General features: G+C 37.7%; 1 protein-coding gene across 2 annotated transcripts in view; it reads left to right on the top strand.

The window, feature by feature from the left end:
• LOC126161767 (ATP-binding cassette sub-family A member 7-like) overlaps positions 1–20,491 on the top strand; it is a 601,933-nt gene that overhangs the window by 479,324 nt on the left and 102,118 nt on the right. For both annotated transcript variants that reach the window (XM_049917824.1, XM_049917823.1), the window contains exon 37: positions 4,578–4,722. In XM_049917824.1, coding sequence (XP_049773781.1) covers positions 4,578–4,722 — 145 coding nt within the window. The remainder of the gene's footprint in view (positions 1–4,577; positions 4,723–20,491) is intronic.

Below are 20,491 nucleotides of genomic sequence, written 5' to 3'. Positions count from 1 at the left end.
GTCTAAAGATTTATAATATCCCTAATTTTATAATATTCTGAAGATGACAAATTAATTTGTCAAAACTGGTAAAGGGTAAGAAAAATATATTTACATCTGACTGAAAAAGGTGTGTATTTTTTTACTAGAAACTGAAGCCACACCTCGATAGCTCGAAAGCTAGTGAAGACTGTTTTATGTTAAATGTGTCTGTGTGCCATGCATTAGACTGTTGTAAGTGAGTGGTTACCTTTCCCTTATTTTTCATGTTGTTTCATTGAAGAATTTTCATCTACACATTTATATATGTGACCCAGTCATACTTTAATATGTGTTGATATCATTACGGAAATTTACTGTCACTTTGCAGAGCTGATTACTGTGCTTGACATGGCTTGAAGAACTTATATACCAGTACATCTTTGTGTACCCTCATTCGCATCCTCTCTACATGTGGGGCCCTCTCGTCTTGGGATCTGTGTGACCTACACTTCCTTTTAACCATCCCCAACCTGTGCCTTTACCTTATTTGAGGAAGGAATTTTTATTTCAAAAGCTAGGAACTGTATCATTTTTATGTGTGTCTGTCGACAGTACTACACATTTTACCTGCTGAATGTAAGTGATACTATTGTTATCACTTGTGTAGAAGTCCAACCACACATATCAATTAAACATATAAATGTGTATTGTCACATTATCAAATACAGCGTAGATTGATGCCTAGACTGACTGTGAGTATTAAAATTGCACAGAACATCTGTCTCTGACTGGAACTGGCACTAGATCTGTAGTGTACACATGGTTGTCCTTAAACACTTCAGTAATCATCACTGAATAATGATTCATTATTGCCACTTTTAGAGTTACAGATTTACAATGAAGACTTAAATATTCACAGGATTTTAGGTATGGCAGCATATTCTGATAAACAAAGAAAACATATGAAATAATACTTTTTGTTGGATATTAACTTGTTCTACACAAAAATTCATGTCTAAACAGTGAATTTCGAAATATTCAAATTAACTTTTGAAATATTCTAATTGCAAAAAAAATATTTAAAAATTACTGTTGCTTTCTTTTACAGACTTCCAATGTGAATGTTTGAAATATTTACATTTTGAATGATCAGCCATCTTGTCTAGACATCTTCTTCTAGAAATTTCTGTAATATAAATTTTTGTATTTTAATCAAACATTATATTATTCTTTCTTCTGGGTCTGAAGCTACTAATCTGGTTAAGCTGAAAATTATATACACAAAATTTTTATCTGCATAATTTTTTAACTTGCATGTGAAATGAGATGAGAAAGTTTGCTGTCTTGATTTCATATTATTATTTTAATCAATCTTGGAGAGTGGTTAATATGTGTGACAGTAAGAAATATAGTCACAAATTTAGGTCACATAATAAAAATACCATGTATCGAATGCTTAGGTAATCCCAGGTTATCATGTAGTTCAATTAAAAAGTGTATTGCCAACTCCTATATGACTCTGGTACTAAACACTGCATTAAATAAATTCCCTGACCTTGCAGTTACATGTCAATTAGAGTCAACTGTCCTAGTTTTCAGAACTGTTAGTTCCATCCTCAAGAAGGAAAAAGGAGTACAGTGGAAAAGGTTAGAATGAAGGGGCAGGTCACTCAGACATCAGGATTAGAGGGCTCAAGCAGACAACAGTGACAGGGGAGGTGTCGGAGAGAGAGAGGAAGACATCATAAATAGCAAGGTTATTCTAAATGATGGCCCCATTTTCAAAAATTAGTATGTATTCAATTACAAATCCAAAATGAACAAGCTTTATACCAATAAAAAGAGGAAGTTTCAAAGTTTTTGGTGGGCAGCAGCTGGCAGGCTGTGATGGTTTCAGAAGTGGCCGGTAGAGTTCACACGGCAATAGGGCCATCATTCTGTTTCACTGTCAGTTGTGAGTGAGATGGTGACTGTGAGCACAAGGTTTTCTGCGTTCTTGAGTTTGCAGTTGTTTGTGTGGGATGAGTTTGGCTACCAAGATGGTGTTTGCCATGCAGCCAACGGTGGCCACATTGAACATTTATGACATTTACCACATTTCTAGTTATTAAAAACTAATTAATTACAAATTATTAAATGTATTAAAGTGATATCAAAATTATGGGGAAAAAAACTTTGGAGCTTCCTTGTTTCATTAGTATAAAGCTTGTTCAGTTCGGACTTGTACTTGAATAAATATGAAGTTTTGAAAAGTGGTCCATCATTTAGAATAACCCTGTGTATTATGATGTACTATACCTGCTGCAGAGATCATAGAACTGAGTGGCAAGTTAAGATAGAGTGAGAGAAATGAGAAGTGAATGAATACTGCAGTTATGAGGTAAGAGAAATGTGGAAGAGAAGAAGGGGTAAAACCAAGAAGGCAGATAGAGAGGGGGGGGGGGGGAGAGACCAGAGGTGGGAGGGGGTATACAATTTGGTTATTCGAAAGCAGAGAGAATGTATTGTGCAATGCATGAGCTGTTTGTAGGTACATGTTTGAAGTCTTGGTACACGTTGAAGTCGTGCAGTACCTTAGCACATTGTTAAAGGAGCTTAAAAGAAATGGTGGTAATTCAGTTTCTTCATGTGAAAGGTATCAAAGCTGCAATAGTTTTAAAAATCAAAAATGTGTAGAGTTGATGGAAAGTGTATGTCACCAATGGATTTATCATGGGGCACAGTGGTTAGAGGGCACAGATGCTTCTGTTGTGTCCAAGAAGTTTGAATAATGAAAAATGAAATGGCAGACCATTGGTGTGTATAGTATTAGAAATGGACACTTTGGCACGCAAGGCATTTAGTGGAAAAAATGAAAATCGTCCATGACAGGATTTCAACATTTTGAACATGGCGAAGGTTACTGCCTGCTGGCTTCCACCACTGCTTACACTCACTCAGAAAGCTCAGCAGAATGAGGCTGCAGCAGAAATAATGTGGCTGTGTCAGGCTAATCTGGGTGATTTCTTTAGGTGTGTAATCATCAGGTGCAAAGCATGCATTAGAAACATGTGAGTTCACGACTGCTGAAAAAGGCAGAGGCTGTACCAGCATCAGAGGAGGTTATGCTATATAGTTTTTGGGACTGCCATGGTTTGTTGCTAACATAAGGGACAAATGGTCACATGAAAATACTACTGAAATCTTCTGTAGAAGTTGTGGGAGGTTGTCAGAAGGTTTTGATTTATGACAACACACCAGCTTTTTTTGTAGAAAACAAAGTCAAAGATGTTGCACCTTTGAATTATCAAATTTTCCTCACTTCCCATATTCTCTTGACATGGCACCCAATAATTTCCTCTTTCCTTAGCTGAAGAAACCTTTGCATGGCAGGAATTTCCAGAATGATGGCAGAGTGTACCCACTGAGTATTGATACACACCTTTCCACTTTCAACCTATTTATGTTTTGGGAATGGGTAAATGTAAATAGTTCTTAGACTTCTACAAGAACAACATGTACTATTTGTATTAATTTGTATAATTAATACTATGAATGTAGTCACAAATATACAATCTGTGGGAGCAATGAGACAAATAAAGTAATTTAGTTTTTATTACTGTACAAGTTTTGATTAATTAAAAAAGTATCCACAAGACTCTCGCTAATCTGGCCATTCCTTGCACCTGTGTGTGCCAGATTAGTGGAAGTGCCGCATTATTGAGAATGTCTGAAATTTAATTTAGGCACATAGGGACTGTACCGTATTAAATCCAAAGTTACATTCATTTTCATAGAAAACTTAGTTCTTGAATGTGAATGTGTACTGTAGTATCACTTACTATGAAACACATCCCAAATTTTTAGTTGTCGCAACAATCAGTGCTGCATGTATGTGGTTGATGAATGATGTATTCGAGGAAGATGCAGCATCAGCAGTCTGCAAAATCTTCATCCTATCTCTTCCTGTGACCTCTCCTTCATCACTTTGATCATTACTTTTCTACACGCTTTTGATTATGTCTCCATGTGTTAAAATTTTTCTAGTTCCCAGTTTTCCTCATTCAGTGACTTAGCAACATATTCTTTATCAATTTCTCCTCCTCCTGGAATGTACAGCATTGCTTAACATTGTAATTAACTGACAACATTGTCACACTCAATAATTCGTTGTTGTGTGCATCATTTCTGCTTGACTGCCCAGAGGCCGGACTGCTGAGAGCCAGATTAGTGAGAGTTTAGTGTATTAGTAAATTTCTGTGCAGCATATTATTTTCATCCCTTCTCAGCCTTTTGTTTCTCACATAAAGGTTTTAGATATTTATGTGATGTACAATAATACATCTTTTAAATTCCAAGTAAATGACTGTTGCTGTAAATCTATATGCTATAAATCAGATGTACACAGTAACAAACACACTGTCTGTTATATGACCAAGGCTACAAATGGATATACATCTTCCATTTTCAAAATACTGGATGCATCTACAGTAATGCCTGCATATTGTGATAGTATGTGATAGTATATTTAAACATATTAGTTGTACTGTAACCTTTTCTCCATGAGTGCAGTAAGCTTGTATTATATTGATGATTACTGAATTTGCCTGATTTTTATACAAAGACTCGTATTTCAGATGGGCAAGCATACCTCTTTCATACCCAGTCAGCTTTCTTTTTTCTATTCCAAGTACAGCATTTGTGACTTTGGGCTGTGTCAACTTATTTCTTGGTGTCATCACAACAGTTGCTACGTTTATGTTGGAGTTAATGGATGATGAGGTATGTACAGTATATTGTGCTGTCCAGGCTGCAGTGTGACATTTTCTGTATTTTTCAGTTCTTCTAATTTACTGGACAATTTAGTAATTAAAAAAGCAGACTTATACTAACAAAAACAATGGTTAATATAAATCAGTTTTCTTGGTCAATTTCAGTCGGATTTGTAATGAGATGTCACCATTCTTGAATAGGGCTAATTGGATTTACTCTGTTATGAATTTATTTTTCATCAAAATTTTCAGTCAGGAAAATTTAACACATTGAAGTAGTATATTGTATGACTGATATTTACTATATCTTCACAGTAAGGACAACTGATTTCTACTCTGTGTATGTTTTAATCTTCAGTGTGATTTGTTGTCACTCAACAGTAGTATTGCAAATAGCCAAAAGACAAAAATAAAAGTATTATAAAAATATTATAGTTCCTTTCTCAGGGAGGAAACAGAAAAAGGTTCCATTGCCATGGCCAGAATTGTCTCATCTTGAGATCTGAGTGACAAATTCCTCCTTTCTTATCTTCCCCAATCCCTCTCCATTTCTTCATGAAGAAGGAACTAATATTTCCAAAAATGAGGATAGTTTCTTGTCCATTTATGTGTGTGTATAAGCATTACTGGAATTTTGCTTCCTGAAGGTAAGTACTGGCCAATGATTCTGCCTCCTTGTAATTTTTTTTTTTTTTTTGTATTCTCAAGTGAATCACACACACTCACACTGTTGTTCTGTATGAATTTGTTCTGAAACAGTCTACAATATTATTTTATCTGAGAACTGTGTTGATGTGTTGTGCCCAGCTTGATACATTCATCATAATGAACAGTCCTTCCACTTTTTGCTCATAAACATGTTTCCACGAAGAAACACAAATGTTATAAACATCTTGAATAGTGCTAAATTAGTTTTAAAAATTAATTAGACAGGTTTGCACTTTGTGAAAAATCACAAGGACATTTTTAATTCCTTTTACTTATTTTTATTATTATGTACATTTATAGCTCATACAAACAGAAACAGAGTAAAGCTAATTCATGAATTATATTTTGAATAAAGCTTAATTACTTGATGCTAACTCATTTTATCTTTTAACTGTGTCATCCATTTGACATCCACTGCTGGATAAAGATGTACTCTTGGTTATTCGGTGTATTATTGACTTCAGATATATCCTTCCATGTTGCTGTTGCATATTTTTCAATGTCATTTATCCCTCTTCTTTAAAGTCATCATCTCAGTCTTTTCTTACATCTTAAACCTATCAAAGAATATCCATGGTCCACTAACCACTCACCTGACTATGTATGCTTCCCAGCTGCATTTCACTCATAATTACATCTGTAACACCTGTTTTTGGTGCAACAAAATTGTGTTATTGCACTGATCTTAAGAGGATGCAAAATATGTTGATAGTTTGGAAAACCAAGAAGTGCCTTGACATCTCAGTGATGATAGTCAGTTTGAGTATTCACCAGAAAAGTCTGTAATAACACCAGAGTTCAGTCAGCTGCCCTCTACATCTACAGCTACATGACTACTCTGCAATTCACAGTTAAGTACCAGGCACCAAACCACTTTCCCACTATGTCTGTACCATTCCACCATCAGTGAATGGGAAAAACAAACACTTAATTTTTTCCATATGAGCTCTTGATTCCCTTATTTTGTTATGATTGTCATTTCTGCTTATGTAAGTGGGCATAAACAAAACATTTTCACATTCAAATGAGAAAATTGATGATTGAAATTGAATGATAAGGTTTTGTTGCAGTGTTGTTTTAACTCTCCAGCCACAAGCAGCTCGGACGTGTTCGTCCAACACTTTCCAGACATTTTTGCAGGCTGTGTGGTTATCGCTTTGGACATAATTTATGAGCTGTTTGTGTGTCTGAAGCCACTATTTTCTGTAGAATCTTTTTCTGTTGCTCTGCACATTGAGAGTTGTATCTTACATGTTCTCAAGTCTCATGGCTGATGGAAGCGGACCTGTTTGATGGCATCATACAATATATACCAGGTACCACACAGTTTTAAGCAACAAACTTTGCTAATAGTTTATGGTAATATTATGAAAGTCATGTCTAAGCTGCAACAAAAATCTGTAAATGTGATTTTCCACTAAGCCCTGATGAATCTTCTCATCAAATAAAACTGCAATTACACCACTAATTGCATCAAATTCGTTATGCTACTTCACTTACTGTATAACTAATGTCAGCATTTTTTACTACTGGATGTCACTTGAAAATGGACATGATTCATTCCTTCAGTTATCACTCAGTGCCTGCACATTGACCAAGCGAGGTGGCGCAGTGGCTAACACACTAGACTCACATTCGGGACGATGACAGTTCAAACCCGCCTCTGGCATTCTGATTTAGGTTTTCCATGATTTCCCTGAATCGCTTCAGGCAAATGCTAGAATTATTCCTTTGAAAGGGCTTGGCCAATTTCCTTCATCATCCTTTCCTCATCCGATGGAACCGATGACTCACTGTTTGGCCCCTCCCCCAAATCAACCAACCAACCAACCAACAAGCGGACTGTCAACAGTAGAAAATATTGTAACAATTTACATTCAGTTGTGAACCAGCATTCGTGACAGAGAGCCTATGTTCTCAATATGTCAAAACGAGCAGTGATATCTAGTGACGAGACTGATGGTATTGAATACTGATGGTATTGAATCCACTGATGGCTCTGTAGATTTTGGAAGTGGGAAAGGCAGTTCCGAGGAGAACTTAAGAGACAGCACTAAAGAACTGGAGAAAGATGATGAGTTTGTCATGTTTGTCATGTATGGAATGAAACTGATGTGAATAATTTTCCTCCTGCTCCACCAGCCTTCCCTTTTACTTCAACCCTGGGAGTAAACACAGATTTAGAAACAAATGCTGCACCATTTGAGTATTTTGAAATATTTCTTGATGATATGCTGATTTGTGTTATGGTAACTGAAACAATATTATAAGTATGAATACCAGGAAACTTCCGAATCGTCCAAAAATATGAGTTGTAGTGCAAAGAAATGGGTGGATGCTAATGAATATAAAATGAAAGTTTTCATTGGTATTTTGTTACTGCAAAGTACAGTCACTTCACGTGAACAAGAATGAACTGATCCAAATCCAAAACAATTTGTATCCCGAGATTTTCTTAAGTCATGCCACAAGATTGAGATATGCACCCAATTCCAAAATTATGAGTGTTTGAAGTTACTGAATATGTACAAAACATGTCCAGCTCAGCTTTAGTTCCACAAAGGAATGCTAACATGGATGAAAGCTTATTATTATTCACAGGAAGGCTTCACTGGAAACAGCATATACCAAAGTAAAGATCTCACTTTGGTATAAAATTATTTGTTCGGTGTTAATCACAATGAGATTACTTTAGCACTTAATACTTTATGTAGGTAAAAGTAAATCATACTTGGATAAATATGAGGGATATTGTGTGTCTACCAAAATTGTTTTAGATATAATTGATTCTCTATCAGACAAAGGCTATTGTGTAACAAACTGGCAATTTTAACACACCACCTGAACATGCCAATTATTTGGTAAAATGCAGAACAGATGTCTGTGGAACTCTTCAAGCAAATAGAAAGGCTCTACCAACTGTGTTTGCAGCCCTAAAATTTAAGAGAGAAATCAGAGCTCACCAAAGAGGCAGAGTCATGGTCCTAAAATAACAAGACAAATAAAAATTTGCACTTTGAGCACTGTACACATCATCACACACAATAGAAACAAAAAGAGGTGATAAAATCAGTAAGCCTCAACCGATATTCAACTATCACAATACAATGGGCACCATTGACAGAGCTGATCAATAACTTTCATATTTTGAGACCACATGGAAACAGCAAAAGAAGTATTACAAGGAAATATGTTGGCATCTTATTGATCACACTTTACTCTATGCATTTATTATATTAAAAAAATAATCTTATTGATCACGCTTTACTCTATGCATTTATTATATTAAAAAAATAAATCAGTATGAAGAAAACAATTTTGGAACTTAGAATGGAAGTAACTGAAGTTATTATCAAGAAATACATATGTATGTTACCTTGACCCATACAAGGAAATTCAAGAATAACAAGACTGTCAGAAAGGCACTTCATATCTCACATACCTCTGAATCCAATAAAACAGGAAACTTGGAGAAGGTATGCTATATGCTGTTCCAGAAGAAATGCTGATGTGGAAAAGAAACAAGAACTTTGTGTGAAGATTGCACCATGGGCTTGTGTATGGAACCTCGCTTCAAGCTTTACCACACTCACAAAATTTTTTAATAAGTTTCTCCTGTGTTCATAATGTTGAATGTGATTTTCACATTTCCCTCATTATGTAAGTTAAATGCCAATCAAAACTCACTTCTAAATTCTGTTCATGATTTTTTCTTACAGTCCTTTAATACTGTCCTTACAACTATTCTAACTATCTACTAAAAATTCCCCACGACTTCATACAGAAAAATCGGAAAATCACCCGCATTTGGAGGACTAATGACTGCCACCCCAACTCATGTATCACATCTGTGATGCTCTCCTCTATTTTCAGTAACACAGAACTAGCTGCCCTTTGTTGAACTTTTTCATTCTTCTCCAGCAATCCTATTTGACAAGGATCCCATGTCGCACAGCAGTACTCTACCAGAAAATGGACAAGCGTATTGTAGGCAATCTCTTTAGTGGATTTGTTGCAGCTTCTAAGTGTTCTGCCAATAAAATGCAGTCTTTGGTTCACTTTCCCCACAACATTATCTATGTGATCAGTCCAGTTTAAGTTGTTCCTAACTGTAGTTCCTAGGTATTTATGTGAAGTGGCAGCCTTTAGAGTTGTGTGATTTATCATGTAACTGAAGTGTAAGAGACTTCTTTTAGTACATATGCAGATGACCTCACACTTTTTCTTGTTTTGAGTCAATTGCCACTTTCTGCACCATAAGGATACCAGATGAACAGTCCAAAGAATTAACTTCATTTTTGATTTGTAGTATTTTGTTTTCGAAGTGATGTTTGCTGATTTGATTTCCAAGTCTACTTCCAGAAGTCTACTTCCTTTTATTATATGTGTTATATTATCATCTGTGATAAGATAAAATAAATTATTCAAATAGAAAAAAGTTTAATGATGATGGGGAATTAATTGAATAGTAGGAAAAGGAAGAGAAGAAAAAAGTGTAGGTGAATATTGACTGGGGGAAAGGAATGAAAAAGGAATCCACCTGGTAGAATCTTGCACAGAGCGTAATTTAATCATCCCTGACACTTGATTTAAGAATCATGAAAGAAGGTTGTATATGTGAAGAGGTCTGGAGGCACCAGAAGGTTTCAGAGTGATTATATAATGGTAAGCTTTTAAACTGTAAGGCATTTCCAGAGGCACAAATAGACTATGACCACAATTTATTTGGTTGTTGACAGTTCCTGAGGGAGCGTTAGGCAATTATTAGGACATGGGAAAGGAATACGGTAAAAGACTGGGTAGTTTTGAAAGATGAAATAGTGAAGGCAGCTGAGGACAAATAGGTAAAAAGACAAGGGCTAGTAGAAATCCTTCTATAACACAGGCAATATTGAATTTAACTGATGAGAGGAGAAAATATAAAACTGCAGCAAATGAAGCAGGTGAAAAGGAATACAAATGCCGAGAAAATGAAATTGACAGGAAGTGCAGAATGGCTAAGCAGGAATGGCTCGAGGACAAATGTAGGGATTTAGAAGCATATTTCACAAGGGGTAAGATAGATACTGCCTACAGGAAAATTAAAAATGCCTTTGGAGAAAAGAGAAGCAGCTGTATGAATATCAAGAGCTCAGATGGAAAACTAGTCCTAAACAAAGAAGAAAGCTGAAAGGTGGGTGGAGTATTTAATGTGTCGGTACAAGGAAGATGAACTCGAAAACGATATTACAGAAATGAAAGAGGAAGTAGTTAAGAATAAGATGGGAGATATGATACTGTGTGAAGAATTTGACAGAGCACTGAAAGACCTAAGTTGAAACCAAGTACCGAGAGTAGACACCATTCCGTCAGAACTATTAACAACCTTGGGAGACCCAGTCATAACAAAATTCTTCCATTTGGTGTGCAAGATGTATGAGACAGGTGACATACCCTCATACTTCGAAAACAATGTAATAATCCCAGTTCCAAAAAAGCAGATAATGACAGTTGTGAATATTACAGAACTATCAGTTTAATAAGTAATGTTTGCAAAACACTAACTAGATTTCTTTTCACAAGAATGGAAGCACTGACAGAAGCTGACTCGGGGAAGATCAGTTAGGATTCTGGAGAAATATAGGGACACATGAGACAGTACTGACCCTACGACTTGTCTTGGAAGATGGTTAAGGAAAGGCAAACCTATGTTTATGGCATTTGTAAACTTACAGAAAATTTTGACAATGTTAACTGGAATACTCTCTTTGAAATTCTGAAGGAAGCATGGCTGAAATACAGGGGGTGAAAGGCTATTTACAACTCTTACAGAAACCAGGTGGCTGTTATAAGAGCCAAGGGGCACAGAAGGTACTGGTAAGCAGTGGGTCAGAAGGTAGTGAGACAGGGTTGTAGCCTATCACTGATGTTATTCAATCTGTGCATTGAACAAGCAGTAAAGGAGTCACAAGGGGACAAAAAAGATACTACCTACAGGAAAATTAAAAATGCTTTTGGAGAAAAGAGAAGCAGCTGTATGAATATCAAGAGCTCAGATGCAGTCATTTAAAAATGACTGGGAACTGCAATTCTTTTTTGTAGCCGTTGGTGAAAACCACAGTGTTTGCTGTGCTGCCAAATAATAGGTGGCCAGTGTAAGTTTTCAATTGAAAGACAGTACAATATATGTCACAAAGATGAGTGTAGTGTACTCAACAGTGAAGAATGGCAAGCAAAATTAAATTTCCTTAAGAAAATGGATGAGACACATCAACTTGATTTTACTGTACGTCAAAGTAACTGATACTTCTTGAACTCTTAGTTTCTTGTGTTACATTTATGTCTGTTTTACTGTGCGCTGAACAATGTACTGTTTTCAATTTTCCAGAATGACAACCACACTAAATCTTCATTGCGAGCAAGTTTTAAAATCGCATTAAGAATTGCACAATCTGGGAAACCCTTTTCCGAAAGGGAGTTTGTGAAAGGGTGTCTGATTGATACTGCAGAACTTGTGTGTCCCATGAACATTAGCAGGTTTCAAGAAATTAGTCTATCCAAACAAGCAGTGACAAGACGTATCATTGCTATGGCCGGCGATGTGCACAGGCAGCTAATAAATAAGGCTAAAGACTTTGTTGCTTTCTCTGTTCAGATACAGCCCAGGTTGTGATATACATATGAGGTGTCGATAACGCAGTTTGTGTAACAGAGGACACTTTGGACTTTTGAAAGGGACTACTACAGGTGTGGACTTACTTCAAGCTGTCGAGCAAGGGATTGATGGTGTCGGTATGGACTGGAATCAGTTAGTCTCATTGACCACAGATGGAGCACCATCAATGCAAGGCCATCAGAGAGGACTCATAGCATGATTGCGCAAAAAGCTAGGGTGCACAGACGAGATGATGTGTGGAATTCACTGCATTCTGCATCGAGAGGCGCTGTGTGCAAAATCAGTAACAGCAAACGTCATGCACATTGTTGTGCGTACTGTAAACTATCTGAAGACACATGGGCTTATGCATCGCCAGTTTCGGCAGTTCTTTGAGGAATTAGGAGTGGAGTACGGTGACATACCTTACTATATCGAAGTACACTGGCTCAGTTGAGGTAAAATGCTGAAAATATTTTTTTTTTATTTACGTTTGGTCATAGTAACATTCTTACATGAGAAGGGAAAAAGTGAACCCATGTTGGAGGACACTTGTTAGATATCAGACCTTGCTTTTCTCGTGGACATTACGTCTCACATGAACAGCCTGAACGTCAGTTTTTAAGGTGAAAATAATTTAATTTCTGACATGTTGGAAAAAGTAAATGCCTTTGAAAGGAAGCTTGCACTTTGGGAGAGCCAGCTATTGACAGAAAACACTGCACATTTCCCGACTCTTGGACTGGTCCATGAAAATGCTAGATTTCAAGAATACGTGTCAATAATTGTAAAAATTAAGGAACAATTTCGAGCATGATTTGCAGATGTTACGAGTTTGTCTCCTGTCATTCTCCTCTTTGCTCGACCGTTCTCTTCGTCAGTTGAAGATGTTCCGAATGATCTACAGATGGAACTGATCGACCTACAGTGCAGTACAAGACTGAAGGACAAGTTCTTTGCAGTGCGAAGTACAAAAGAATTCTACGAAAATTTTTCACAACAAGAATTTCCACACCTGCATCGAGAAGCCGCAAGAGTTAAGTCCATGTTTGGGTTGACGTATGTTTGTGAAAGATTTTTCTCGCTGATGAAAATGAATAAATCAAGGTTTCAATCAAGCATAAGTGATGAAAATCTTCACAACTGCTTGCGTTTGTCAATGAGCCGTGCTTTTGTTCCCAATATTAACTATATCATTTATCATGACCAGTGATAAACATGTTTGGATTTATTCCTTTCGTAATTAAAAATTATTGTTTACTAACTGTGCATTATTGACTCATTCTGCTCCATGTTACATTATTATCAGGAAAATTGGTCATTAAACTGATTGTTCCAATGTATACTTACATTTAGGGTTTTTTTAATGTGTGAAGGGCTACGCTCAGCTGAAGTTGATAAAACATAACATTCATCTAATTGTCGGTTATTATGCAGATTTCAGATGGAACTGATGAAAGATATAGCAATAATGGTATTGAAATAACAGGTGATCATTGAGAGGTCTGTGGTTATCATTCTGTTCAGAGATCAGTGAGACAGAAATTATGTGGGTGTAACTGAGGGCACCAAGAATTAGTTATAGGAAACCTTGCATTAGTTTAATGTTATTTGAAATCATGAATAAGGTTCGTTGGAGGTCGCTAAGTGCTCTCTTTCTTAAATACTACATCAAAAACATTTCACGTATTTACGTGCTGTCAGTCAAGCTGCCTTAATAAAAACCCACGGTTGTTAACTGTATTACTTGTCTTACTGGGTTAAACTGTTAACATAAAAGTAGACGTCTCAATGAATAGACTGTGACAGTATTTTAAATGTTTAATACGCGCAATACCTTCCCATGGTTGGCTTGAAAGCTGTGGAAAGAGCACTAGAATGCGCCAGTACAGAGTATTCCAGCAAGTGGATAAAGCGACATCTGTGCGTAGAAACATGCACTACATGAACGCTGACGGCTGCTGCGTGCATGCTGTGACCCGGAAGTTGCACATGTGCAGCAGCACCGTACGCGTGCAGAATTTCTGGCTGGCCCTGGTTTAAATGGTGAAATAAATGCTGCTACTTAAGTAATAGACATTTGTGAAACAACTTTAGAACAGTTTCTAGTCAAGAAGAGTTAGCATAACACTTCACCAAAAGTTTTCAATCCAGGCTTTAGTCTCCATCTGGCTCAAAAACTAAGCTTTATAATAAAAGGCAGTTTTGAGAACACATCTTTATGAACCACAAGCGAATGCTACAGTTAGGATAGCATAAACTATTTCAACAGCTTACTAACCATGGAAAAATTATCACAGATTTATAACATTAATGTCCTGAATGAAAAATGTAAAACCTTCATTGATGTAAAGGAGCAGTCGAATGAAACTAGATAGATTATATAATGAGCATGGCACAGATGTTGGTAACGCAGGTAGGTGTATGGACTATATGATGAGCATGGCACAGATGTTGGTAACGCAGGTAGGTGTATGTGCATGTAGAACTGCCCTCTATTGGGAATCAGGAAGGAACTGTGCAAATGTTCACAGCTGCGCCATTTGTCTGTTAAACATGCTCAACATTTTGTCAGTGAGTCATGTTTGAGTCCGACTTCACCGTGGAGGCTGGCAAGAGGAACATTGAGATATAGTGTGGTTTGTGACAGTAGAGGGAGAGTCAAGATGTGAAACTCAGATTTGAAAACCTCATCCGATGCAGTCCCCAACAATCAGTAAGTCTCCCCTGACCCACAGTTCTGGGTGACTTTCCCCAAAATCTACCTCTTTTCCTAGACCTTTCCAGCCCTTTTCCTTCATCCTTCTTCCTTCCATTTCAGCCCTTCTTCCTGAAGAAGGAGCCACTGGCTCCGAAAGCTTGCCAATCACAACAGTCTTTTATGTGTGTATTATGCCACCGTTTGGTGACTAGATTTTTTATCTATCTAATTAAATAAATAAATCAATAACTGTAACATTTATTCCATTTCTCTGTCTCCCTTGCACTGAATACTAAAAAGCTCATTCACAAAACAGAATTCACATTTTTGGAGCTTTCCAATGGCTATACAATAAACATTATGAGTAGGCAACATGTTGTTTGATCATTGTACACTTTGAAAATATTTTTCATTAGAATGTTGTCATTACCACTATCCCCAAAACAGAGGAATACAGTGCAGTATTGACATCAAAACATGAATATCCACAGAGATAATTTGTGTGCTATGAACAACACAGAGTTTCAAATAAAGTTGTCTACTGTGAACAGAAAACATATGCCATGTCTGAAAAAGTGGTCTCCAAAATGAGTAAAGAAAATTAAACTAGCTATCATGAAAGAAGAAGCAGTTGTCACCAGAATGTGGGACAATAAACACAGAACACTGACAGTTATGTCTAGAATAAGTCATCCTTAAGTGAAACCACCATTAAGTCTACAAATACCAAAAGATTGACAAAAATAAACTACTTATAATGATTACAATATTACCACTGCTGACACTTTGTCAATAAAAGTGAAAAGCGTCTATATTAAAGAGCTTTTCAACTTGCAGTACACTTAAGACAGAGAGAACCCAAAATAAAAACTCACTCACCAAGTTGTGTGTGGTGCTGAGATTCTACGAAGTGTCTGCGCAGACCATTATTATTAATTTACCCCCTGTTGTTTTCACATGAATGGCACCTCTATGCCACTATCATATTCAGGTGTGAATTATCAAGTTGTAATGGAATGGCATAGCAGGGTAGACAGTTGTAGAAGTTGCTGAGACTATCCATATGCTGCTGATTCATAATGCCAAACTGCCACTGTGTTAGATTATAGCACAGACTTAATTTCTGCCTCTTAAGGCATTGCTCAACACTGGGTAAATAGCATCAACACCCCCTGCACCCACACACAACAGACTAATTATATGCCAGTTAATTGCAGCAAAATGCTCTGTTTCCTTTGCTGCAGACTGTTACCCCATTGTGGAGGCGAGAAACAGGTGTTACAGTCTACCACACCATTGTTCATGCACCTCTTCCCGTCCACCGCACCTGCTGCGGATGTCTCATAACATATGATAGTGGATGTACATAATTCCGTGATCATGGTACAAATTTTCAGGTTGATGGAGAAAAGTAATTGTATGAATTTGAAGTGAGGGACCCTAGTCGAGAAACTATGGAACTGAAAGTTATAAGCGAAAATCATTCTGACAACTGTGACATGGCCCCCTCCTACTGCAATGGATAGTCTCGGCAAATTCTACCACCATCTGCCCATTTGTGCCATCACATTACAACTTGGCAATTCTCTTACAGATGCTGTTGTAGCCTAGACCAATTTTTAATATGAAAACATCAGGGGCTAAAGTAATAAAATTCAGTGCAGGTACCGCACAGAATCTCAGCACCACACTCAATTTAGTGAACCTGTCATTATTTTGGGTGTGCTCAGTCTAAAGTGAACTGCCAATTGAAAAGTTTTTCACCATAGGCACTTTTCACTTTTATTGACAACACGTCAGCAGCGGATATATCCTGGGGTGACAAAAGTAATGGAATAGCAATATGCATGAATACAAATGGCTCTAGTATCACGCACACAGGGTGTAAAAGGGCATTGTGTTGGTGGAGCTATTATTTGGTTCCATTCATGTGAAAATTTTTATGATGTGATTACGTCCGCATGATGGGAATTAACAGACTTCGAACATGAAATGGCAGTTGGAGCTAGAAGAACAGGACATTCCATTTTGTAAATCATTACAGAATTCAGTATTCTGAGATCTGAAATGTGAAGAGCTTGCCGAGAATGTCAAATTTCAGGCATTGCCTGTCTCCTTGGACCATGCAGTGGCTGATGACCTTCACTCAGTGACCTTATGCAGAATTGCATAGAGTTACCAGTGCTACCAGACAAGCAGCATTGTGTGAAACAACCACAGAAACCAATGTGGGAGTGCAACAAATGTGTCCATTAAGACAGTTCAGCAGAATTTGGCATTAATGGTTTATGGCAGCAGATGACCGATGCGAGTGCCTTTGCTAACAGCATGACCTCGCCTGAAGTGCCTCTTGTGGCTTATCACCATATCAGTTAGACCCTAGATGACTGGAAAACCATGGCCTGATCAGGTGAGTAGCAATTGGTAAGAGCTGGTGGTAGGGTTCGCGTGTGGTGCAGGCCCCACAAAGTCGTGGATCCAGATTGTCACCAAAAAAAGCACTGTGTCCATAATGGTGTGGGCTGTGTTTACATGGAATGGACTGGGTCATCTGGCCCAGCTGAACTGATCATTGACTGGAAATGGTAATGTTCAGCTTCTTGGAGACCATTTGCAGCCATTCACGGACTTCACATTTCCAAGTACCGATGGAATTTTTATGGATCACTAAGCACCATGTCAACACGTTCTGGACAATTCGAGAGAATGACTTAGCCACCCAGATGGCCTGACATGTATCCTCTCAAACATTTACGGGACATAATCAAAAGATGCGCTGCCTACTCCTGATGTTTACAATATAACCTCTGGAGATGCTTCAAAAATGTTAATCACGTCTGGTGAATGACCTTTTTAGTTTTCAATAGGCTTAAGACTGACAAACACAAATAATTGTGACATTTATTGATTTATTGTGTTTAATTTGCAGTCAGTGCATCTGAGTTATTAGTAACTACACTCTATTTGTTAAAAATAGTTAGCAAAATGTGAGCAAGACTCATTGACATATCTTTTGGGGATTGTGGCCCTCAGTACCTGTCTTCGAGACACCAGCTGTGGTCACTTCCCAAGCCATTCCAGGAACACATCAGCTGGTATTCTTTCTGCTAGTATTATAAGTGAATATTGTTAACAAAGCAGGATGTGTTTGGCAACTCTGTGAGCAAAGAGTTACTTCCTGGATAAGCATAGAATTATCCTTCCAAATTCATTTGTATCGTTTCCATTGAATAATCTGAGTGATATTCACATAAGGTGTGAAATAAGGTTATCAATTTATGGTTTTACATCCAGGAAAGTTATTCCACTTGAAAATTGCAACTATATCATCTTTTACATTGTGATTTATCCATCCTGTCCACCACTGGGGCACTAATGGAGAGGGAAATACCACAAGGCTTTACTAGCTCTGTGATAACTTAAAATGAAGTCTGCTTTGGATTGTGGTTCCAGTTTTGCCAAAGGCCAGACTTATAGCCATTTTGTGACAGACCTACAGGCAGTCAGACTGAAAATGCAACATTTTCATTCTAGTTGGGAGTGACCTAGGACAGCAAGTACACATAGACCATTTCAAAGTCCACTAATTCATCCCAAGTTACAGATACCATATGTTTTATTAAAATAAACTTTCATTGTAAGGTTATTGTGGTATATTGTATTTCATTTGTATTAGTACAATGCACATTTTAATACTGTTTTACATTAGTTTGTTGAACACATCAGTAAACGTCCGAGAGAAATGAATCTTCAACATTACATTCTCTCACATTATCTAAAATAGTCTGACAGTGCTCAGATAGTTTACCAATTCCACACATTTAAAAACTGACTGGTTCTGAGGTAAAGATGTCACCAAACCAGGTTTGAAGTGCATTTTCATCTAGAAACATATTTTCTTGGCTGTTGTTCATTAAGGAGAGGGAAAGGTAAACATTCAAGGGCATAAGATCAGAACTGTAAGTGCTTGTGGGATATCTTCCCAAACAACCCCTTGGATTGTTTTATTTTTGAAATCAACTGAGTGTGTTATTGTTTAGCAGCAACAGGTGCTGCATATTTGTCAGTGGTGGCCTAAAAGCATCTCAGATTGTTGGCGACAAATACCAGCTGCGATGGACACAATCCTGGGGAGTTCATAGTGCACAATACTCTTTTTGAGGCACCATACGCAAAATATTATGCTCTCATTACCCTTTGCTTAAGTCCAGGGTGATTATAATTGAGTTAAACTTTCAAACCACTGTAGAAATAACACAAGTGGTCGAATAACATCAAATTGCAACGGAGTATTATCAGAGAAGGAAGGAAACATATGGCAGAAGAAAAAGAAATAGTTACAAAATGTAGTAATAGATGGCGCGCTGTAAGCATCATAATTTAATAGTGGTCGACTACTAATGACAAATGAGTCATACAATACCTAAGGTGTACATTTCACGTTAAAAAAACTGTACTACTCGGTGTGCATGGGTGTACAGGTGTTACTGTTAGTTATGTAAGCCCATCCACAATGGCAAGGTCATACCACATTGGATGGGCAAAATCAATTTTTAATTGTCCTGAGGCCAAAAGCCACATACAAAGCATCACTCACATTGGTTTTTACTTATCCTGAAGCCAAAAACTGCATAAATCACATTGGTTTTTAATTGTCCTGATGCCAAAAACCACATAAAAAGCATCAATCACATTCAAGAATGAGATTTTCACTCTGCAGCAGAGTGTGCGCTGATATGAAACTTCCTGGCAGATTAAAACTGTGTGCCCGACCGAGACTCGAACTCGGGACCTTTGCCTTTTGCGGGCAAGTGCTCTACCATCTGAGCTACTGAAGCACGACTCACGCCGGGTGCTCACAGCTTTACTTCTGCCAGTACCTCGTCTTCTACCTTCCAAACCTTACAGAAGCTCCGCAGGAGAGCTTCTGTAAAGTTTGGAAGGTAGGAGAGGAGGTACTGGGAGAAGTAAAGCTGTGAGTACCGGGCGTGAGTCGTGCTTCGGTAGCTCAGATGGTAGAGCACTTGCCCGCGAAAGGCAGAAGTCCTGAGTTCGAGTCTCGGTCGGGCACACAGTTTTAATCTGCCAGGAAGTTTCATCAATCACATTGGTTTTTAATTGTCCTGAGGCCAAAAAATGCATAAAAAGCATCAATCAAAATCAAATTGGATTATTAATTTCCATGTGACTGGTAAGAAACATGTTCAGTATGCTGTCCACTGTTTTCTGCAACAAGTTGAAATCGAGAAATAGTATGTTCCACAACTGACCGAAGTGTTTCCAGGGTCACATTCAGAATGTGTTGCGCAAACCATGCCTTCAGTGCAGCTAAGTTTGCAATTGGAATACTGAACACAACATCTTTCAGATAGCCCCACCACCAGAAGTCACACAGATTAAGATCAGGTGATTGGGACGGGCAGGCTGTAGGGAAACGGCAGCTGAGAATTCCAACAATACTGAAATGGCGCTTCAGGAGCTGCTTAACTGGATTTGCAATGTGCGGAGGTGCGCTATCTTGCATAAAAATTATCCCAGCCATACATCCATGCTATTGGAGAGCTGGAATAATGTGGTTGTGCAAAAGACACTCGTAGCACTTACCAGTGACGGTAAGGTAACAAGACCGAAGGACCTGTCTCTTCGAAAAAATATGGCCCTATGATAAATGATGCCGTAAACCCACACCACACAGTGACCTTTTCAGGATGAAGTGGTACTCGTTTATTTGTGTGT

The sequence above is a fragment of the Schistocerca cancellata genome, chromosome 2 (assembly GCF_023864275.1).
Source record: "Schistocerca cancellata isolate TAMUIC-IGC-003103 chromosome 2, iqSchCanc2.1, whole genome shotgun sequence".
NCBI classification, from domain to species: domain Eukaryota; kingdom Metazoa; phylum Arthropoda; class Insecta; order Orthoptera; family Acrididae; genus Schistocerca; species Schistocerca cancellata.
The sequence above is the reverse complement of the archived record's forward strand: the minus strand, read 5'-3'. Positions and strand labels throughout refer to the sequence as shown.